This window comes from Cibotium barometz, chromosome 4 (assembly GCF_041138505.1).
Source record: "Cibotium barometz isolate CiBa-2024 chromosome 4, ASM4113850v1, whole genome shotgun sequence".
NCBI lineage: Eukaryota > Viridiplantae > Streptophyta > Polypodiopsida > Cyatheales > Cibotiaceae > Cibotium > Cibotium barometz.
In genome coordinates, this window is record NC_141049.1 from 51,328,891 (window position 1) to 51,352,389 (window position 23,499).

A 23,499-nucleotide genomic window follows, 5' to 3' on the forward strand; every position below is an offset into this window, starting at 1 on the left:
GTGCGAGCGTCAAGTGATCTCTGCTCTCCTCCATCTCTGTTGTGTGCGATCGAGTGCTCTCCAGAGTCTAGAGTCCAGAGTCCAGAGTCTCTCCTGTGACCTATCACCTGTGCACTTGCTCTCCTCCGTCTCTGCTCTCCTTCGTCTATGCTGTTATGCGCTTTCCTCCGTCTCTGTTGTCACCTATGCACACTTGCTCTCAGCCTCTCCTCCGTCTCTGCTCTGCAGTGTGCAGTGATTGCACAGAAGGTTGCAGCACAAGTTCTTGCCACGGCCCGCTACCCCAGTCTCCATCTAAGCTGCCCACGCCCCAGTGCCATCAGCGGCCAGCCTTCAAAGCTCAAAGTTCAATCACAATGGCCTCTTCCTCGCAAGCACCAGCAGCCCGTGTTGGGGGCAAGGGTTCAAATTGGTCTTGGTGGGAAGAGGTGAATGCCCAGAGACCAGGAAGCGGGGGAGGTTCACGTCAATGGCACTGCAAGTTATGCACATACACGTGAACAAGTGGGGCAAACAAGGTGAGAGCTCACCTTCTCCATGAGTCTGGGCATGAGGTGCAGTTTTGCCCAAATGTAAGCCAAGAGAAGAGGACGGAGCTCTTAGAGCGGGCTGCAACACAAGTGTCTCTCTTTACAGCAAGGAGGGCAGCACGTCCTGTGGCAGTTGACACCGCAGCATTTGTTAGGCCACTTGTATCGGAGGCATGTAGTAGAGGCTCTAGAGCTTCTGCATCAGCATGAGCTAGCCATACATCGTCCACACCACATGCGTCCTTTAGCATGCCATCCATAATTCCTGCACGTCGACAGAGCACCCTTGATCAGAAATGGGATCCCAAGAGAAAGGAGGATGTTGATACGGCAGTGGCTCGCTTCTTTTTTCACCATCCTCAGAGACCTTGCATACCACTCTTCTTGAGAAAGAGAGGCGTGCTATAGAGCAAGTTGCAGAGAACACAAAGCATATGTGGAAAAAGAATGGAGTGTCTCTCATCGCTGATGAATGGAGCGATACACGAAAGAGGTCTATCTATGGGGTAGTGGCCTATTCTCGAGGAGAGATGTATTTCATTTCATCGCATGATGCATCAAGGACTGGGAAGAGTGCTGATGTGCTTGCATCAGAGTGGACAGAGGCAATAGAGTTTGTTGGTGGTGACCTTGTTATGGGATTTGTTGTGGATGGCGAGGCCGCCAACATGGCAGTAGGTGCCATTGTTGAAGGGATGTATCCACATGTGACAGTGTCATTTTGCATGGCACATTGCCTCAATAATTTGCTAAAGGATATAGGGAAGTTGCCTTGGATTGCGCCCATCATTGAGAGGGCAAGTCACATGGTCACTTTTGTGTTGAATCATCAATTCTTTCTACATGAGTTTAATAAGAAATCAAGCAAGCAGCTCTTGAAGTACCCGGAGACAGTTTGCGTATAACTTGGGCCGGCTGAGTACATGTAGTGCCGCATTGAGGCAGGTTTTCATTGGTGATGGGAAAGAGCTCATTAAAGAGCAAAAGCAATTTGATCATGATGACGAGGATGAGGAGGACACCCTCAAGAGCAAGTATGAGATGGTTCAGGATCTTTGTGTCAAAAGATGGAATGCATATCATTCTCCTTTGCATGCAGCAGCATACATTTTGGACCCCGAGTTTCAGGGCAAGGGTCAAGAAAATGATCCAGAGGTGAATAGTGGTTGGCGATTATCTTAGAGAGATTGGTGCCAAAGCCTAGTGCAAGGCGCAAAATAAGGGACTCACTTGCAGAGTATAGATCCTTCGTGGCATGTATGGTTGCCCCGATGCAAACGAGGATTGGACTCGCGTTGGGGCAGCTTTGTGGTGGGAGGATTTTGGATCAGATGGACCAGAGTTGCAACAATTGGCTATTCGCATTCTCAGCCAGGCTGTGAGCTCCTCTTGTTTGGAGCAACTGTGGAGCTCCTATAGTCACATTGCATCAAAGAAGAGAAACCGCCTTGGCGTAGAAAAAGCCCGTGATTTGGTTTTTGTAAGTGCCAACTTGCGTATGTTGGTCAGGGAAGTGATTGCAAAAGCTAATCCTTTTGTGGAGTGGGAGCAGCAACAAGAGAAGGAGAATGAGCAGGTTGAGGTCATAGAGACTAATGCTCGTGACAATGAGGCCAGTGTTTCCTTCAGTATGGATTCTAATTGATTAGCGTAACGCCGTAGGCTTCAACCTTGGATGTCACATGTGCAACTCAGCCTTTAGGGCCCTCTACCCAAGCTATATTTATGTAGACATGGTTTATTTTCTAGTATCTGCATTCTAGAGACAGTAGACTATGGCACTATGCTTCAGCCGTGAGTCTCAACAGTTGTATTGTGTTTTGTGTACACAGTTAGCAGTACACTATTTTTGTAATATGAATAATGAATTGAGTCATTTTGTGTGCTTTCTTTCAAAATACTCAAATGTAATATAAATACTTAACATTTGATGGATATATTGATGCATTTTTTGTGTACCGTCCCACCCCCCATCCCCGTTACCTGCCTCCAGGTGTTCCCCATCCCCAAACCCTTCCCCGTCCCCCAACCCATGTGACTATGATTGACGCACACATTCTTCTGAGCCCAAGTCTACCGGCTAAAATCATCAATAAAAAGAAAAACATAACTAGCAGAACCAAGAGATGGAGTGCGCATCAGGCCGCACAAATCCACATGAACCAACTCCAGAGGTACTGTAGCTCGTCGTGCAGCCTTCTTTGGAAAGGCCTCCCAATGTTGTCTCCCTTTGAGACAAAAGTGACAAGGACCCTCACGTGTGCCAACATCTGGCAATCCATCCACCGGCTACTCCCGAAAAGCATTCCACAAGGCCTCCAAATGAAGATGCCCAAATCTAGCATGCCAAAGATCCCCTGTGAGAGAAAAGAGTCGTGAGTTTGTAGAGGCCATGGTCCTCGATGCTTTGCCAAAGAATCTTGTCAGTGAGAGGATCCCAAATGATCACTGAGTCCTCCATAAATTCTACCTTACTGCCAAATTTGCAAACCTCGTGTAGAGAAAGGAGATGAAATCCTAACTCTGGCACATATAGCACTCTCGATTTGTACTTCCCTCCATTGCCATCCGGAATGAGGGGCATTGTCCCTTCACCAAGAATGGGGACAGTAGAGTTATCTCCAATGGCAACTGTGTTGCAACGTTGCTGCAATTCATGAAGCCAATCCTTGCAACAAGTCATGTGCTGTGTGGCACCGCTCTCCAAAATCCACTGAGGAGAGTAGGAACAAGAAGGAAGAGCTTGCTCAACCACTAGAGGGGGAGTCTCGAACTCGAGATCGATCAAGGTGACGAAAGCTGACTCCTCCACAACTTTGGCGGATGAGCTTGTCCTTTGTCCTTTGACTTCCCTTCCAAATCTTGCATGCGACTCCGGCATTGTTGCCATAAGTGCCCCTATTTGGAGCAATAATCACAAGCCTTCTGGTTGCAAGAAGAATTAGAAGTTGAAGACCCCTTCAGGATTGCATCCTTGGAGTCCTTAAAGGAGGTGCCCCACCTTTGCCTTTGTTAGGCTTCCCCCCTCTCAATCCAATGAAAGCCTGCTACCTTTCTTTGAAGAAGAATCCTTGAATCTGCTCTCCTGATCAAGGACCATAGGCACCATCTCATCCCAGGTAATGGTTTCTGTCCGTCCTGAGGTAAGAAGTGAAGAATAGAAACTCTCATATTTCGGGGGCAACTGAGCAAGTATTGTTGGAGGGGTCATCTGTTAGAATTGTGCATCTCAGTGTTTTGGGGCTTTACTATTTATCTGGGATTTTACTAGATTTTCTCCTAATTATTTGTCCAAGGCCAGTCGGCCAGTTCCCTCGTGCACTATATAAGGAGTTCCCCATTATTCACTCATTCATCCACTTCCCTTGCACATAGTTCAACATTCAATTGCTGGCCATTGCCATTGTAAAGCTTTACTGTACTGCTGTTATAAAAGGTGATCTTATCCAACTCTCTCAATGTCCTTTGCACTCTCTCATATGTTTACTGTTTATGCTTCCACCTGTGCTATCTCCTTCATGGTATCATACGCTTAGGTCCAGACTGCTCCAAACTCTGTAAATCTGCCCACTTTGCTGTGCGTTTTGCTTCCATCACTTCTCCGGTTGCAGATCAGTCCCATATTGGAGCTGTGTTTCAGTACCTTGCTGCGTTTCTGGTCCAGCCCTGTTCTGGTTGCTGTCAGCCAGCCCTACAGGCTGTGTTTAGCTCTTCAGAGGCAGTTTTTGAAGTGTTCTGGCTGCGTTTTCTTCTACAGCATCTGTTGGTGGTCCGTTTCTTGCTCGTGGTGCTGCCAGAGAAGTGGCTCTACACTGTCTTCTTCCTCCACGAGTCCCTACCCTTCCACTAGGAGGTTCCCGGTGGATCTTGGACTGTTTTGCTGCTGTCCCGCCTCTTTCTCTCTACGATTTGAGAGGGGGCTGATTGTTCCTGGTGCCTCACTTCGTTGGAAAGCACTGAGAGAAGTGTTTGAGAGCTGAGATTTGTTCTTCGTTCCTGTGGATATGGCTCCCCCTCGTACGAAGAAGGATGACAAGTTGAAAGGACCCAACTACGCTCATTGGAAGCTTTAGATGCGGGTCTAGTTCATCCACAAGGGTTTATGGGACATTGTTCAGGGCACTGAACGGAAGCCCAAGCGTCCTCAAAACTCTAGGCGGTGGACTCAAGATCAAGAGGATGTGGAATTACAAGACTGGGAGAATCGGGACTCGAAGCGCATTCTATGCTTGTGCGGACATCACCGAGGAGGTCTCACCAGCAGTGCAAACTCTCACCAATGCTCGTCAAGTATGGTCAAAATTGGAGGATCTCTTTGCACGAGATTCATCGATGAGGGCAGAGGGCAGTCACCTTGCGCAGGGGCAACTCTACGGCTTGTAATTTCGTGAAAACAATTCCATGCAGTCTTTTCTCATGAAGACCAAGGTTATCCATGACCAGTTACTGGCTATGGGTGCTACTTTGTCCTCTTCTCAGCTGGCTGCTCTTATCCTCACCAAGCTTCCTCTGGACTATGATGTTATTTCTCGATCTTTGCAGTGCTAGGTCACATCCACTCAATTGGATTTTGATGATCTTAGCTCCCTACTTTTGGAGGAGTCGTCCATTCTCATCTCACAAGGTAAGTTGAAGGTGTCAGTCAACAGTTCTAACCAGGCACTTTCCTCAGTTCAAAAGAAAGGTCGGAGTCGCTGCTTCTCTTGCGGGAAAAGACGACATCTGTCCAAAGATTGTTTGTCCAAGAAGAAGGACAAGACCAAGGGCAAGGCTTCATCTCAGAGAAAAGGCAAAGACACGACACAGGATAGTGATATAGATTCTAGTACTACTTCTAGGGCTCCCAGGGCGCTTCCGGTTCAAGAGACCCCAGATGGTGTGCTTCTCTAGTACACATGCAATTTCCCCCATGTGCTTCTAGCCAGAAGAGGCTTGTGGGCGGGAGAGGGGGCTGATTACAGCTCCACCTACTGGTGCATGGGGACCGTGATTCAAAGTTCGAAGCATTAGACATCTGGCAGGACATGATTATCTTTGGTACATCAGAGATTATGAACTGGATCTGTTCCAAGTTCATTGTTCGTGGCTTTTGGGACGTGATGTGTTCCGTCCACCACTGTTGGGGATTATGGGTGCGGTGTGTCCAGCAGCTCATCATCTATTTTTGGAGTTCACTACACACTTGTGTAGGAATTCGTGGCCCAGCACAGTTCCTTGTTGTTCATGGTGGCATCTTGTTTCGAGGAAACAGGTTGGTGGGTGCTCTCTCCGAGGTGATTCCAGTATTCACGGTACTGGAGGGTTCATGGTTGCATCTTCATCGACTTATCTTCTTCTGACTCTTGCACACTATGAGCTGCAGAGAGGGGGTGTTAGAATTGTGCATCTCAATGTTTTGGGGCTTTACTATTTATCTGGGATTTTACTGGATTTTCTCCTAATTATTTGTCCAAGGCCAGTCGGCCAATTCCCACTTGTACTATATAAGGAGGTCCCCATTATTCACTCATTCATCCACTTACCTTGCACATAGTTCAACATTCAATTGCTGGCCATTGCCATTGTAAAGCTTTACTGCTGTTATAAAAGGTGATCTTGTCCAACTCTCTCAATCTCCTTTGCACTCTCTCATATGTTTACTGTTTATGCTTCCACCTGTGCTATCTCCTTCATCATCTTTACTGTTCAGGGTGCTTCCCCACTATTCTTGCACCTCTGGAGGACCTCCCCCAGCATGGAAAATTTTCCCATATTTTTGTGGTTTTTTTGGCACCTTTTCTGGCATATTCCACATTATGCCCCAATCGGCCTGCTCTATGCTGTTGACTGGGCTCTTTAGGTGCTATATAAGCATGGCTTTGCCCTCAGTTGTTTCATCTCATTTTTCCACATATTCTGGGATCTTGGCTGCACCTACTGTGTGCCTCATGCTGCCTACTCCAGCTTTGTAACTACCTTTTGGTGTATATGATCTTCCTTCAATTCCTGTGCATACTGTATTTGTGAACTTCAGTTCGCTTTCATTGCTTGGCACTTTTTCATGGTATCAGAGCGGGTCCAGGACTGAGGATTTGCTGGACAGCACCTACATTTTCCAGAGGAGGTGGGCTGTGAAAGCCTCTATAGGCTGCATTTTTCTACAGATTGCTGCGTTTTCTGTGTGGACAGCCTACAGTTTTCTGTGTTTTCTGCGTGGTCTGCCTACAAGCTACGTTTTTCTCCAGAGAGCTGCAGATTGCTGCATTTTCAGTCTGGGCAACCTACAAAGGGCTGCGTTTTCTTCTGAATACACCCTCTAGTTGCAAAAAGTTTCTAGCCCGGACTAACCAGAATGTCAGGTTCTAGTTGCCACACCTACCCAACCTTCATCGCGCATCGGGAGGGACTCCCGTCTTCACCCCTTTACTTTCACCTCAGCTTATGCTTTGGCTAGTGGTGGTCGGTTTTTGGTTGTGTTCTCATCTACAAGCATATTTTTGCTGAATTAAAAACCTCTTCTACCCTTCTCCCACCCATTCCTCCTTGCTTCTAAACCCTCTCTCTCTTTCCTGCCTTCTCAGATTTGCACGCTGCGATCTTCACACTCGCACAGTCATCTCCTACAACTTGAACCAGCCATCTCTCTCAAAATTTTCCGGTATGGATAAAGCTGCCCAAACCTCTCAGGAACTTTGGGATGCACTTGCAGCCCGTTTTCAGAGGAAAACCTACAACTGCAAACTTCATCTCAAAGCCCAACTCAATGAGCTGAAGATTTCTAAGACGGATAATGTCATGGTGGCCAAAGTGCAAGAACTCAAGAAGATCCATCAACAACAAGCCATCTTGGGTGTCCGAATTCTCGTCAATGACTTTGTCATTGAGTTACTAGGCAAACTTTATCCATCTTATCAATCCTTTAAGGATACCATTGCCTTTCGCCCTGTTCTTCCCCCAGTGGATGCGGTGATTGGCATGCCTTAGGACAAGCTAGACTCATGAAGATCTCTGACTCTTCTCCTACTAAGTCAGCTTTTTCAGCCAAAGGGAAGCCCAAGTGGCAACCCAAAGAAGGTAATAAAAACGGCGGCAAATCCAAGGAGGAGTCTGCTTCAAGCTCCAAGGATAAAGATAAAGGAAAAGAAAAGGGTAAATTTACGAAGAGGAAATGCCACTATTGTGGCAAGGCTGGTCATCTTCGGCCCGATTGCTTCAAGAGAGACGAGGAGAAAAAGTCAAAACAAAAGGACTACAACGACAAAGAATCCAAACCCAAAGACAAAGATGTGGCCTTTGTTCTAGTCGAAGAGTGTACCTCATCCACTGAGGCACGGACTACTACCTCCCTTGAGGACTAGATTGTGGATTCCGGGGCTACTTCTCACATGACTCACAACAGGGATATCTTGGAGGACTCTCACTCTGTCCCTATGTAGGTTCAACTTGCTAACAATCAACCTGTTGATACACTGATTATGCATAATATTCCTCTAGTTACTCCCTCACGGAGGCCCCAACACCTGGAGAATGTCCTTTATGTTCCAAAGTTATCCAAAAACTTACTCTTTGTCTCTAAGATAGCCCAAAAGGGCTATGGCTTATACCTCGATGATCAGGTTTTGAGATCATTCAGAGAGATTCTCACAAGATTATCGCTCGAGGCATACAAGAGGGTGGTCTTTACAAGATCACCAATTTTTAGGAGGAACCCAATCTTGATCACTCTCATCTGTTCCAACTTCTAGCCTCTCATCAAGCTCTTCTCACAAAGGAGGCCACTACTCTTTGGCATGCCCGTTATGGGCATCTTCCCTTCTCTTCACTTAGGCTTCTTGTCTCCCGCCCCATGGTGGAAGGCTTGCCACGACTACCTCAGATGTCTGGAATCTGCTCAGCTTGTCTTCAAGGCAAGCAACATCGGATTCATTTCCACATGAGGCCTCTTTTAGGGCTTCCACACCGCTCTTCAACTTGTCCATATGGATTTGAGCGGACCTATGACTACGGTCACACTTGTAGGAACCAGATATTTTTTCTTACTGGTGGATGATTTTTCCAAGAAGGTCTGGGTCTTTTTCATGTCCGAGAAATCACAGACATTTACGAAGTTCAAAGAATGGGTTGCTATGGTGGAGGCCGACGCTAGCCTCAAAATCATCAAAGTGCACTTCAACAATGGTGGTGAGTTCACTTCTTGAGCATTCACTGACTTTTGTGATTCTCACGACATACAAAGACAGTTTTCTACTCCTCACACTCCTCAACAAAACGGGTAGTAGAACGAAAGAACAGGACCGTGGTTGAGATGGCTCGATCTCTTCTTTCTCGTTCTCAGCTTCCTCAAAAGTTTTGGGCTGAAGCAGTTAACACAGCTGTGTACATCATCAACCATTCCCGCACAAATGCGGTCGATCGATGGGAAGTCTCAAGAGGAGGCATATTCTGGGAGAAAGCCATCAATTTCTCATTTCCATGTCTTTGGATGTGATGCTCAAAGATCTGCCAGATTACAACCCCAAAGTGTTGGCATGCTTACAGTTAATTTTGCATTGATGCTTCCTTGATGCATCATGCGAGCCTTCTACACCAAACAACAAATTCCGATGGAGGCGGAAATGGATGCCATTAACAAAAATCATAAATGGGAACTTGTTGCCTGCCCTTCCCATAGGAAGATTATTGGCGTCAAATGGACTTATAAAGTGAAGTTTCTTGCTGATGGTTCACTCGACAAATATAAAGCCCACTTGGTGGCTAAGGGCTATGCCCAAAAGGAAGGTAAGGACTTCTTGGAGATTTTTGCTCCCACCACCAGGTATACCACTATTCGCACTGTTCTTGCCATTGCTGCTCACTTCTCTTGGCCCGTCTTTCAGATGGATGTCAAGTCGGCCTTTCTCAACGGGGACCTTCAAGAGGAAATATATGTTGAACAACCACCTAGCTTCATCTGTGATGGCTTCGAGAACCATGTTTATCTTCTGCGGAAAGCTCTTTATGACCCTCAACAGGCTCCCAAGGCGTGGTACCAAAAGATTGATGCTTTCTTTCTCTCATTCCTTTGAGAGAACTCCTCCGGACAGTAACCTTCACATTTTGATAGAAAAGAGAAGGATCACATTGTGATTATCATTTTGTATGTCGATGATCTTATTCTCACTGGATCCGACCCCAACCGCACTGCTATGATTATGGATCTTCTGAATCATACCTTTGAGATGACCAATCATGGTCTACTTCACTCCTTTCTTGGCATGGAGGTCTGGCAGTGCCCACAGGGGATATTTCTCTCTCAACACAACTACGCTTCTCAGATTTTGGAGAGGTTTGGTATGAAGGACTGTCACTCATTATCTTGCCCTATGGACCCAAATCAAAAGTTGAGTAAAAACGATGACTCTCCACCCTATCATGATCCTACTTAGTATAGAGGGTTTGTCGGCTCGCTTATTTATCTCACCATTACTAGGTCTGATCTTGCTTACAACGTTAGTATCCTAAGTCGGTTTCTTTCACCACCACATACTTCTCATTGGCAGGCTGTTGCTCGTGTTCTTAGATACATTCAGGACACCTTGACACATGGGATTTCATATGGCTCTAATCTTGATTTGGTTGGATATTCAGATTTCAACTCGGCAGGTCATCCACATACCCGGAGGTCTACCATGGGCTATTAGTACTTACTTGGTACCAAACTTATTTCTTGGCAAACGAAGAAGCATCCTACAGTTGCCGGCTCTTCAACAGATGCAAAGTATTGTACTTACTTTGAAACACTCAAAGACCTTCTGTGGCTTCATCAGTTGCTCGATCATCTTCATGTCCCTCCTCCGTTGCCTACCATTGTCTACTCCGACAATCAAAGTGCCATGGCTCTTGCATGGAACCCGGTCGTCCATTTGAAGTCCAAGCACATTGCCATTCATTATCATATGGTTCATGACTACTTGGCGCTCGATACCTTAACACTGGAGTATTGTCCTACCAAGGACAATGTGGCGGACATCTTCACCAAGGCGCTTTCCAGACCAACTTTGGATCACTTATTTCCACGCGCCGGTATTGGTCCTCTTCAGTGGAGCTGAAGAGGAGGTGTTGGAGGGGTCATCTCCACTATCCCCACTGTTCTTGCACCTCTAGAGGACCTCCCCCAGCCTGGGAAAGTTTCCCATATTTTTCTAGATTTTTTTCACATTTTTTGGCACCTTTTTTGGCATATTCCACATTATGTCCCAGTCGGCCTGCTTTATGTTGGCTGATTGGGCTCTCTAGGTGCTATATAAGCATGGTCTTTGCCCTCAGTTGTTTCATCTCATTTTTTCGCATATTCTGGGATCTTGGTTGCACCTACGGTGTGCCTTATGGTGCCTACTCCAGCTTTGTAACCACCTTTTGGTGTATATTATCTTCCTTCAGTTACTGTGCATCCTGTATTTGTGAACTTCAGTTCTCTTTCATTGCTTCGCACTTTGTCAAGTAGGCAGATGGCCATATCCTCCATGGAATCTCCTTCCCGCACCTAGAAATCTCAGATCGCAATGACTCTAGTTTGTTGATGTGATCCATCATCCTCCATAGAAGTAGATTCAGTGGGTGAAAGCTTCAACATTTGAAGCTCCAAGGAAACTCTCTTCATGGGTGTTTTCTGGTGGTAGATGTTGGAGAGTCTCTTCCAAGCAACATGTGCATGGGTATCCCGTTTGATGTGAGCGATGACTCAGGGTTGAGAGTTTAGACGAATGAACGACCAAGCATGGGCATTAAGCCGATCCCATAGAGTAGCTTCATGCGTAAGAGCATCCCTCATATCCTCATCCTCTTCAGTGTTCGGGTTGGACCGGAGGACCGATCGAGTGATGAACTCCAGAAGAGGACCCTTTCCCATTCTAAAGAAGATCAACGAGGTTTCTAGGAAGCTAAAGCTACCTCCCAGTTGGACCATGCATGATGTGTTCCATGTCAATTGGTTGAAGCCTTATATTGGACCTCCTCTCTCCGATGTCCATGATGAACAAGAACCGGACATAGTGGATGAAGCTGAAGTTATGGTTCATGAAAAGATCCTCTTGAATCCTTTCAAGCACAACTCCAGCCAAAAAGAAAGACAATTCCTCACGAAGTTTCAAGGCCGAGGGACACATGCAGCGGTGTGGCTTGACAAGAATTTCTTCAAAGATTATCGAGCATTATTGATGGACTACTTGGAGGCTTTGCAGCTTCCGTCAAGTTAAGCAAAAGGGAATGTCACACGCATTCCACACTTGGATGCCACATGGACATATCTGTACAGCAGTTGCACGACCTGGAGTGGTAACTAGTCCCTTGTAAGCCCCAGTCTGGGAAGAGTCAACCGGGGTTCCACTGTAAGCGTCCAAGGTCAAGTGTACAAGTCCCGTACATGGTCTTGGTCAAGTGTGCAAGTCCCAGACATGGAGCAGTGCTAGTCCGTACTGTGGTTGGGCATGCAGTCGGCCAGGCCTAGAAGGCCCGGGCAACAAGGCGACCAGTCCCAAAAGGGGCTATTGCTTCAGTCGGCCAGCCCAAGAAAGGCCAGACCTTTGTCAGCCAGCATATGGCAGCCAAACCATAGGCAGTCGAGAGCTAGTGGACGAGCAGAAGCTTGAATGGCTCACATGTGAAAGGTGCCTATTTAATGGTGAATATTTTCAAGTCATGGAGCTGTAGGAACAGGCCGACCCCCTTTGTAGCCCACCAACCAACATATATGAGAACTATAAAAGCCAAGGCTTGGCAAAGGTCATTCCCATCTCATTATTCACAAAGTGCTGAAGTTATCCAAGAGCCAGGACCATAGTTGAGGGAAACGGGGAAACGGAAACGGAAACGGAAATTTCGAGGAGAGCCGAAACAAAAACGGAAACGCCACATCAACAAGGAGGGCTAAGGGAGGGGAGGGGTTGAAAGTTCATGATTGTTTGTACGCGCATGTGATCCCATTATGACATGAATTTTATGGTTTATAAGAATAAAAGGGGAATAAAATGGATATCAGTTGTTGTAGTGTGACATTTGCTTACTAGTTCATGTTGATTTGTGTGGAAAGATCTCCAAATCATGTGGTGTTGTGGGAAACGGCAAGCTGAAACATTCCCCCATTAGCTGAAACGTTTCGGGCAGCCGTTTCAAGGTTACCGAAACGTGTTTTAGTCCCCTACCAACCCTGAAATGCATTTCAATTTTCGGCCCTCAAAAACAGCTGTTCAGGCTGTTTCCCGTAACTATGGCCACGCTAGCCAAAGGAAGAACCCAAGCAAGGTGAACTTGAAGGTCAAGTGTCAAGTCACTACAGGCTACCGATTTATAGCCAAGGAGGACCTACAGAAAGCCAGTCGTTTTTCATCATTCAATAAAGCAAATACACCAATCCTTGGTGGGGGCTCTTCAGAGGGTACGTGGAACCCAATCGGGTGTGCTTGTCCACATGACATTGTCAGAGCAGAGTTTGCTGCGCTACCCATGCTAGTAGAGGCTCTCTTCCAGGCGGTCTAGGGCCCCCGCCAAGGACTAATGTATTTGCTTTATTGAAAAATGTAAAGGACTGACTTCTTGGAGACCAATCTCCATAGCTAGAAAACTGCAACATGAAGATGACCTATTCTTTGTTAGAAGTCATCTCCTGTCTATATATATACACCAGGCATAGTTACCAAGGGACGGGGACGGGGGACGGGGACGGGGACGGGGACGGCTAAAGGTAGGGAACGGGGACGGGGGGTGGGGACGGCACTCAAAATTGTTAATTTTAGAGGAGTAAAGAATCAAGATTAATCAATCAATAACAACAAGCTTTCTAACTCCAAAAGTTATGAATCATGATACACATTACATTTAAAATTAAATTACGCTACGAGATGCAAGAGTCAAGAGTCAAGACTTGCAAAGTCGGAAAAGAAAGACTTTAAAGTTGATAACATTAAATAGATATACTCAAAAGATGTTGGGGCCTAGGCGATACAAAATATAAGTCACTCGCTCTCATACTCTGCGCTCCCAATAAGAGAGGTGCTAGCCTCATGATCATGAGTGCGCGAAGTGTGGATGGGGGTTGTGTCATCCGATGAAGGCTCATGATGAGAACCATATGTCCCACCCTCCTGTGCAATAGTTGTAGCTGCCTCCTCTTGTTCCATCTCCCACTGTGTAAAAGTATCGGCATTGCATCTTGCACTCTTGCCAAGCATGCGCAAGTTTGCGCTAATGAAGACAAGATCATTAGCTCTTTCCACCCCAAGCCGATTTCTTTTCTTTGATGAAATGTGACTGTAGGAGGACCATAATTGCTCTAGGCAAGAAGAGCTAACGGACTGGCTCAAGATCCGGATCGCCAACTATTGTAGCTCTGGTCCATCTGATCCGAAGTCCTCCCACCATAATGCTGCACCAACCTTGAATCTGTCCTGCTGCGCATCTGCACATCCATATGAGCCTTGAAATGCCCTGTAATTAGAGAGCTGGTCTCTAATTTTGCGCCTGATTTCTGCATCCGGCGTGAGGCGATCCAAGATGAGTCTCCAACCATTGCTCACCTCTTTATCACCCTCCTGCCCTTTTCCCTGAAATTCTGGGTCCACCATAAAAGCAGCTGCATGTAAAGGAGAGGAATATGAGCTCCATCTCGCCACACAAAGCGAGTGGATCTCCTCATATCTATCTACGTCTGGCTCAAGCTTCTCAAGACTCTCTATCATCCGGTCCATGGCTTCATATACTTTGCCAATGCATGGCTACATAGCATCAACAATCCTGAGCAAGTGGACAATGGGATGCACCATGGCGTCAGTACGCTTGAGGTCCTCCCAAAAATCAGCATCGTCGACCTTTTTCTTGCATGAAATCCCTACCTGTGTACGTGCAAAAGATGAGGAGCAAAACTCATCACTGATGAATAGTTGCCGCACGGCACCCTGACAATCCTTCAAGCGATGCAACATAAGAAAGTTGTATGCAAAGCGTGTCCGAGTACTTGAGAAGGACCTTTGTGGACCTCTTCCCAAACTCGAATCGAAGGTATGTGTGATTGTTGATGAAGGTCACAATTGCACATGCATCATCAATCACCGATTCAATCCATGACAATTTCCCAATATCTTTCAAAAGATTATTGAGACAATGTGCCATGCAAAAAGAGACGGTGATTTGAGGATACATACTCCCAAGAATAGCTCCCGCTGCCCTATTTGTCGCCTCACCATCCGTGACGAAACCGATCACACATTCGGGGCCGATAATCTCGACAGCACTACTCCACTCAGCAGCAAGTACATTCGCACTCTTTCCCGTCCCTGAAGCATCATGTGAGGAGACAAAGTACATCTCCCCCCGTGAGTATGCCACAAGGCCATGGATAGACCTTTTCCGCGTGTCACTCCATCCGTCTGCAATCAAAGAGACTCCATTGCGAGCCCATTGTCTCTTTGTGTTTGCCGCCGCTTGCTCAACAAGGCGTTTCTCCTTGTCAAGTATAGTGGTCCGCAAGGTTTCGGAGGATGGAGGTGTGTAGTAAGGACCATACTCGCCAATCTTCTTCACCATCGTTTTGAAGTAGTCGGACCTATTTATCATTTCAAAAAAAAAGAGGGTAAGTAATTAGAATGGCAAAATGGTGACCCGTGAATCGTGACTCGTGAGACATGATGATGAAATCATGTGAGTGAAATACGTACCATGCCACACGAAAAGCAATGTGGTCATGAAAAAAGAAGCGGGCCACCGCGGCATCAACCTCCTCCTTTTTGGGATCCCAACTCCCCTCAAGAGTACTTTGCCGACGAGAGAGAGAGGGTGGACTAGGAGAAGGCGGCTTGTGTGAAGCCTCGAGTAGTGCCATGAGGAGGACGTGATGGAGGGGTAGATGAAGATGCACCACCACCCGATGTAGAACCTGATGTTTGGACGTGCACCCCCCGCATGAGTAGGAGGCTCGAAGTTGACCTCATCCCACCATGACCACCCATCCGTTCTACTCCTACCGCCCGCACGAGCAGAGGATGCCATGAATAGTTAGTAACTTAGTAGTAGTCTAGTAGAAGAGGGTGGAGAGAGCTTAGAGGGTAGAGTAGGAGAAGTAGAGGGAAGATTGAAGTAGTCTAGTAGGAGAGGGTGGAGAGGGTGGAGAGGAAGGTGGTGGAGTAGGAGAGGGAGATAGTGGAGAGGAAAGCTTGAGTAGGAGAGGGAGATGGTGGAGAGGAACTCAAGTCTTGGAAGGCTTGAGTAGAAGAGGAGTAGCTTGCAGCCCATTATATAGAATATGGCAGCTGGCTCTCTCTCTCTCTCTCTCTCTCTCTCTCTCTCTCTCTCTCAAACTCTCAAACGGCCAGCCGCCAACGGCTAGTAGCCGTTATTTGAAAAAAAAAACGGCTGGAATTGTAGCCGTTGCAGACGTCCCCCCGTCCCCGAGACTGACAACGCCCCCCCGCCCCCCCGGGCGGGGACGGGCGTCCCTTGGTCACGTCCCGTCCGTACCGTCCCACCGCCGTTACGCAAATGTCGTTCCGGACGGCGTTCCCACATTCCACGTGGGCGTCCCGCCGTCCCCCTGTCACTATGACACCAGGGCCTCAATTGTGGGTGTGCCCGCCCTTTGTAGGTGTCTTATCAGTTTTCCTCACTCCCCGTATTTTTTCCCTATTTTTCTATGGCTTGGGTGGCAGCTCCGTGGTGGAAGGTGGACCTCTGAAGCTGGCCGACTGCATCTGACATGCTGCTGCTGCTTGTTTGTGTTGCTTTAGGTCCACAACCCCCCAGATGAGCTGGCCGACACCATGCTGCTGGCCGACCGGTCCTCTTGGCTGGTCGTGGAGCTTCAGGCTCTATCGACTGCCCTACAGCAGGCCGACTGCTGTAGGGGGGCCATATAAAATGGCCCCCAGTCCCTTGCCACATTTTGTATTATTCCGGGATTCTTCTTGTGTATATAGAGCAGAGTTACACGCCTCTATCTCTCTCTCTCTCTTGTGCTGTTATTTTCTGCATTGCGTTTTGCTCTAGTGTTCCCAGATCTAGTCATCATCTCCGCTGCGCATTTTGACATGGTATCAGAGCCATAGGCTCTTGATAGTTCTTGGGATTTGTGTGAGCAAGAGGGGGACTGTTGTGTTGCTGATTGGTGGACTGTACGGGACTGTTTGGGAAGAGGAAAAACAAGAGGACGGCGGTCTGATTTGCTGGACAGGCACTTGTAGGTGTTAGTTCTTCTTTGTTCCCACCCACCCACCCTTTTTTTCAGAGTACATCCCCGCAATGGCAGATCTGTTAGAGATGGCCGAGAGACATGTGAAGATCCCGACACTCCCCACGTTCCCGGTGGACCGTCAGTTGGACGGGAACAACTACGGCATATGGAAGGTTATGATGGAATCTATTCTGGAGTCTTACGACCTCACTGATTTCGTCGTCGTTGGGGTTCCACGGCCGGAAGTAGAGGAAAGGGAGTTACCGTCCGATCCGAAGGGACCGGGAGGCACAGGCAGAGATGTGGGATCGTGTCAATGCCAGGGTCCGTTCGTTTATCTTCCTCAACTGCACACCGCAGGTAATCAATCATGTAAAGCATATGACGCTGGCCAGAGGTATATGGCAGCATTTGGCCTCTCTCTACAACAAGGTATCGCCCATGAAGAGGATTTCCTTGGAAGTACAGATGCGGGTTATGAGCCCTGCAAAGCCGTTGATGATGCGGGAGCATATTAACAAGCTGCAGGCTCTTCAGCAGGAAGTTCTTCAAGCTGGGAAGGAGATATCGTCAGAGGACATGGCCATAACGTTGCTGTCGCATTTGCCCTCTCAATACTCAGCATTTTACTCATCTTTGATTACCAGTGGCAGGCTCGGCACCATCGCGCGGGAGGAGCTTGTGCCCATGGTCTTGGACCAGGAGGAACAATTCACGAACCCTCCTCAGGGTGGAGATTCGGAGGCCTTAACTGGCCAACGGTCGAAAGGCCGTAACATGGTCAAAGGGAAGGCTTCATCGGAGAAGTCGTCTGAGAAGAAGTCCGTTACTGACCGCGAGAAACTAAAGGCAAAGAGGACCTGTAATGATTGTGGCGAGAAAGGCCACTATTGGAGGCAGTGTCCCAAGCGGAAGACCGAGAAGGGTGAAGATTCCTCAACAGCAATCATGAAGACTCCGGCTTTTGTGCACCTGGAGACTGGAGGTGATGGACACCGATGTTTCATTTTCTTTAGGCAGGGAGGAGGTTGGAGAATTCTCCGCAACGGATACTCGGGAGTGGATTCTAGACAGTGGTTCTTCCAGGCACATGACTCCTTCCCGTTCAGATTTACAGGATCTCTGCAAGTATTCTGGTCACATTCTTACCGGGGATACATCCACTATCCCAGTTCACAGTGAGGGCAGGTTGGAGATAGTTCTCGATGGAAGAGGGGGGCTGCATTCCTCCCAGGTGTTGTATGTTCCGTCACTTGGTTTTCATCTGTTGTCAGTGCATCAGGTTTGTAAGACTGGCGTACGGGTGGAGTTTGATGAGCATCTGGTTGCTCTCCGGGACAAAGCAGCAGGCCAGGTGGTAAGGCGGACTGGAGAATGGAGTTTACAAGCTTTCAGCACTCTCTCTCCCAGGTCCTCAGGATTGTGATGAGTGGCAGTCTGGTAATGGCCACTTAAGTGTGGATACGCTGCAGGTGCAGGATTTCCGGGACCAGATGGTGGATAGCTTGCGAGTTGATAGCAGCAGTTGGCAAGAACTTTCCAGTACTGATGTTGGTGGTTCTTGTGTTCGTCAGTCAGAGGAAACTGAACAGGTAACTTATGCTCTGATGTCTCGTAGTATTTGGGACAAAGAAACTCGTGTAGATGAGGATGTTCTTTCCACGGGGACCGTTCAAAAAGCCAGGTAGGTGGCAGTTGATTACTTGCAGAAGGAGGTGCATTCTCCAGGCTTTGCGGTGCCGGATTCAGAGGGGGTGGTTGACAGGTTTCAAAAGGCCTTGCATGGTCTTCAGCAGGTTTCAGGACTAGGCTTTGCACCGCAACAAGTGTTGATCCTTGTGAGCAGTGTGATGCCTCTTTGACTCAGAAGCAAAATGGTTCATTGATCTGATTATGGACACCAGATTGGACGGGAGCTTCCTGATGAGGCAGTTGAGCTCATGGTTGCAGATGACTCTTTGGGAGGTGGGATTGCGTATCTTGTGGTTTCTGCAGCATGCGAAGGATCATGGACTCTTTTACACAGGAGGGGGATTGATTGATGGAGTCCGACTCCACGGTTGGAGTGACTCAGTTTGGGGAGGAGATCCGGACACGAGGAGATCTACTTCAGGCCCCAGTTTTATGGAGCAATAACGGGCAATCATATTTTGCCTTGTCGACGACAGAGGCAGAGTACCGAGCTGCTTGTGATGCTGCTTGTGAGGTGGTGAGGATGCAGAGGTTGCATTGCAGGATTGGGCTTCCACTGGAGGAATCCATGGTCATCCATAGGCACTTTGTTTGTGAACAGATCGTTGCTAATGACATCTTGCTAGAGTTTTGTTCGACGGAGGACAATACAGTGGACCTCTTCTCACGAAGTCACTATCTCAGGAGTCAGGATTTGCTCAGGCAGCACCCCAGCTCCCTGTGGTTGGTTTCACAGCCAGGAGCTGAGAGGGGGTGTTAGAAGTCATCTCCTGTCTATATATATACACCAAGGCCTCTGTTGTGGGTGTGCCCGCCCTTTGTAGGTGTCTTATCATTTTTCCTCACTCCCCGTATTTTTTCCCTATTTTTCTGTGGCTTGGGTGGCGGCCCCGTGGTGGAAGGTGGACCTCTGAAGCTGGCCGACTGCATCTAACATGCTGCTGCTGGCTGTTTGTGTTGCTTCAGGTCCACGACCCCCCAGATGAGCTGGCCGACACCATGCTGCTGGCCGACTGGTCCTCTTGGCTGGTCGTGGAGCTTCAGGCTCTGTCGGCCCCCCTACAGCAGGCCGACTGCTGTTGGGGGGCCATATAAAATGGTCCCCAGTCCCTTGCCACATTTTGTATCATTCTGGGATCCTTCTTGTGTATATAGAGCTGCACGCCTCTATCTCTCTCTCTCTCTCTTGTGCTGTTATTTTCTGCATTGCGTTTTGCTCATGTTCCTAGATCTGGTCATCATCTCTACTGCGCATTTTGACATTCTTGACCTTCAAGTTCACTCGTGTTAGCCTCCCTTTGGCTGTCCTGGCCCTTGAAGTACTTCAGCACTTGTGAATAATGAGATGTTTTAGCCCTTTGCCAAGCCCATGCTTATATAGGGCATTTATCTACTAGTGAGTCTGCTGATGGGCTGATGTTTATTGTTCCACGACTAGAATAAAGACCATAATATAGGCGCCTTTTCACACGTGGCAAACAGGGCTGGCCGACATGCTGCTATTGCTAGCCGACTGCGTTGGCCTGCTAGCCGATTGAGTTGGCCTGCTGGCCGACTGTGGCCTATGCCCTTCCATAGGTTGGCCAACTGTGCCTAGGGCCTTTATGGGCCCAAACATTGGCCCATGGACTGCCCAAAGGTAGCCATGCAGTTCTTGCTTCTACATGCATCTATATGCTACCCTAGTGCCTTTGCATCTAGCTAAAAGCCTATCAATGCTCGGAACACCACATCATCATTCCAGAGAGTGACTCACAGTAGACACTGCCACTGCTACATGTGCGGGACATGCACACTTGATCATGACCATGTACGGAACTTGTACACCTGACTATGGACGTTTAAAGTGGATCCCTTGCTAACTCATCCAGGGTTACCTCAGCCTTGCGTTTTCAGCACATCCATCAGCCGGCCAACAACAGAGCATCCTCAGCCTTGCGTTTTCAGTCTTGAACCAATTATCAACATTGCATAGCATCAACCTTTGCTACAGCCCCCGGTGAAGGTAACACACATGCATACATTCATTTTCAGCATTCATACATAGCTTAGAACAGTCCCAAACAATCTATACCTCAGCCTCAGATTTGCAGCCTTCCCTCATCATTGGGAAGAGTGCACAAGCTCACGATTGGTCATTATTGGTGCTTCTACAGCCGTGTACAGTTCAGCCTGACTCTTGTTCCTCCGAGATCTTGTGTTTGGCTTATCGTCAGTCCAAAGTCATTCTCTTCAGAGTAATAAAGCAAATACTATTCCAGTAAAACGGGATAGGGGGCCCTTCGGTGGGTAATTCAGGACCCCATACAGTGTACAATTTCCATCTCTCTCTCTAAATCTCTTAAAGTTTGAAGTCATAAAAGTAGATTGCTGAACTCGCGAAACTCAGGATACAGAAGGCGGTGTGAGACTCGTGTGACAGGATCCTTAATTACGAATACTTCCACTGCATGTTACATGAAGGCAACAAGTGGAAGCAGAGGAGAGACATGGAGCAGCCAACATCCAACACTTGAGCAAAATGATGAATGAATTAAATGGCAAAAAGCCTGTTCTTATATACAGCACAAGTAGCCAAGTCGGCAAGTAGAAGAAACCCACAACTGGTAAAAAGTGCCTAAAAATGTGGGGAAAAATACCCATGACTAAGTAAAATACATTAGATGATCAACGTAAGGCTCCAAAATTACTTCCACATTTACCGGCATTATAGGGACAAAGCTGAATTTTTCTTCTACCTATCATCCCCATACTCTCTCTCTCTCTCTCTCTCTCTCTCTCTCTCACTCTCATACACACACATCCAGTTTATTTGGTAGACCTTTTTTTTTTTTCATGTTTCCGACTTCCAGTTTTTGATGGGTACTATACTCATTTTCAGTCTAATAGACCCTTTGGGTCTTTCGTAGACGTTTAATACAGCCTCTCTATCTCTCTCTCTCTCTCACACACACACATACAACCACTTGCTTCTTTGGTTTCAATACGCGTAAGCCTCGAATTATGATAAAAATGCACAACTACCTTTACTAAGCTTGCTCCCCATCTGTAAGCATTGAAAACCTGCGTGCATGCCAAAGGCACTACTTAAGTGCAAACCCAATTCCAAAAATCTTTGAAAGAATTAAATCCTTAAAAATTAATAATGTCATATTCGTCTGCTTATTACCTCAGTTGGTGTGATAGCCCCTGGAATGATAAGGGTAGGCCCACAACAATGTGCTTCTAGCAATTCCTATAAAAGGAAAAAGCACTTCTTCAAGTAAAGGAGCCTGCCACTAACCAAATTTCAACCAAATAACTTAAACAACACAAAATAATTCACAGGCAAGACCTGCATTGCCACAGGGCTCATGAGAAACTTGGCTCCTGCAGCTTTGGCCGACTCGGCATCAGTAGTCGACAAGACCGTACCTGCCTACTTGAGGCAAGCAAGCAACACAGCCAACAATTGTTGTTTTTTCACTTTTAACATACATGGGAAGCTTGAAAGAGCTAACAGACTGAAAATTCGAAAGGGCTTACATGAATGTGGTTTGAAAAGAAAAAGTCCAAATAAGAAAAGTACCCCTATAAATGCTGAAGGATACTCTTCCACGAGTTTGATAATTGCCTGCATAATTAAGGAAAAGAATTGAAAAGGGAAAGGTGAAGGTGGGTGGTGCGTGCGTGCGTACATGCATCTGTGTGTGTGCGTGTGAGAGAGAGAGAGAGAGAGAGAGAGAGCTGGTATATTACACGAATGTGCGGAATCGGTGAGTAGAAAAACTAACCTTGGTTGCACCAGGAGTAGTCATTGTCACTTCCAGCTGTTGAGAAGTAAAGGACAGCAAATCCAAGATAAGTTAATCAACTTGGAAGTAAGAATACATGACTGTGTTGAGCTTACCACGCTAAGACCGCCATCGAGGGCCGCACGTGCCATGTCCAGCGCTACTTCTGCACTGCAAGCCAATGAAATGAAATAAGACCAAATGAAATGGAATGAGTTTTTCAACTTTGCCAATGTTACCTTTGGGCTCGGACGCAAGCAATAACGCGAGCTTGCTTGATTGTTGAGAAGCCCTCTTGGAGGCTGCAACTCGCCACCGTGCCGCGTTTAGAGCCAGTAGTACACGAATGCAAAGCGCGGAGGCTTGGTGCCAAGCGCCTACCCCACGCAAAGGGTACTCCGAGAGAGAGAGAGGGGCCTTCGTCGAGAGAGCCATGCCGAAGGTTCATTGAGAGTAGAAGCAGATTTTTATTATACTTAACGAGTGATGCTTTTGAGAGAGAGAGAGAGAGAGAGAAAAAGTCTTTTTGTATTTGTGGGAAGATATATATATATAATTGTGTGAGAAGGGGAAATTTTATTATTTTTGACTTGTAAGATTCTTTCTTTCGACTTTTGAGTGTGCAGGTGTAAGAACCTACCCTTCTGATCTTATAATTATTCTTCTCTCTGAAATAAAAGAAAGATTCTGTTTTACCTTGTTTTGACTTAGAGAAAGAAAATATTCTAGAGAGAGGTTATTCAATTTTTAGATATTTTTGGATGAAAAAATATCTCTTCTTATTAAAATAAATTCCTCCGAAACAGAAGTTCAAAAAGATTTTCAAAAGGTGCATTAGAAATCAATTATAATCTGTTCAAAAGGCCTTATCCTAAGGGTCCAGATTTTTTTAAAAATTTAAATTAAGGTTCTGATGAGGGGCCAATCAGATTCATCCAAATGTATGGAGAAGATAAATAGAAGAAATAAAGAAAATCTCCCCAAAAATGAGTAAATACTCACAGATAGGTCTCCCACGACCTTATTCACAAGCCTCTCATTCTCATCACTTCTATTCCCATCACACCCATTTATAGAATGTAAGAGAATTCTTATTTTTAATATAAAGATTCTTTACACATCTATTTATGCATAAGAACAACTTCAGTGGAAAATAACACTTTTATAAAAATCCGTTTATACATTTATTTATGCATAAATTCAATTTTAATGAGAATAACTCTTTTGAAATAAAAATAAATTTATTTATACATCTTTCTATGCATAAAATCAAAATTGATGAGAATAACTCTTTTGAAATAAAAATAAATTCTTTATGCATCTTTCTATG

General features: G+C 46.7%; 1 protein-coding gene across 2 annotated transcripts in view; it reads right to left on the reverse strand.

The window, feature by feature from the left end:
• The window catches only part of LOC147639373 (uncharacterized), a 39,171-nt gene extending 16,509 nt beyond the window's left edge, over positions 1–22,662 (reverse strand). Inside the window, exons 1-7 of one of the 2 annotated variants that reach the window (XM_086790688.1) lie at positions 22,409–22,662; positions 22,286–22,340; positions 22,170–22,205; positions 21,965–22,009; positions 21,731–21,814; positions 21,566–21,631; positions 21,421–21,459 (exon numbers count right to left, since the gene is read on the reverse strand). In XM_086790688.1, the coding sequence (XP_086646814.1) occupies positions 21,421–21,459; positions 21,566–21,631; positions 21,731–21,814; positions 21,965–22,009; positions 22,170–22,205; positions 22,286–22,340; positions 22,409–22,617 (534 nt within the window). In that variant the 5' untranslated portion in view covers positions 22,618–22,662. The remainder of the gene's footprint in view (positions 1–21,420; positions 21,460–21,565; positions 21,632–21,730; positions 21,815–21,964; positions 22,010–22,169; positions 22,206–22,285; positions 22,341–22,408) is intronic. The other variant, XM_086790693.1, reaches the window with a different exon arrangement.
• Between the last annotated feature and the right edge of the window lie 837 nt (positions 22,663–23,499).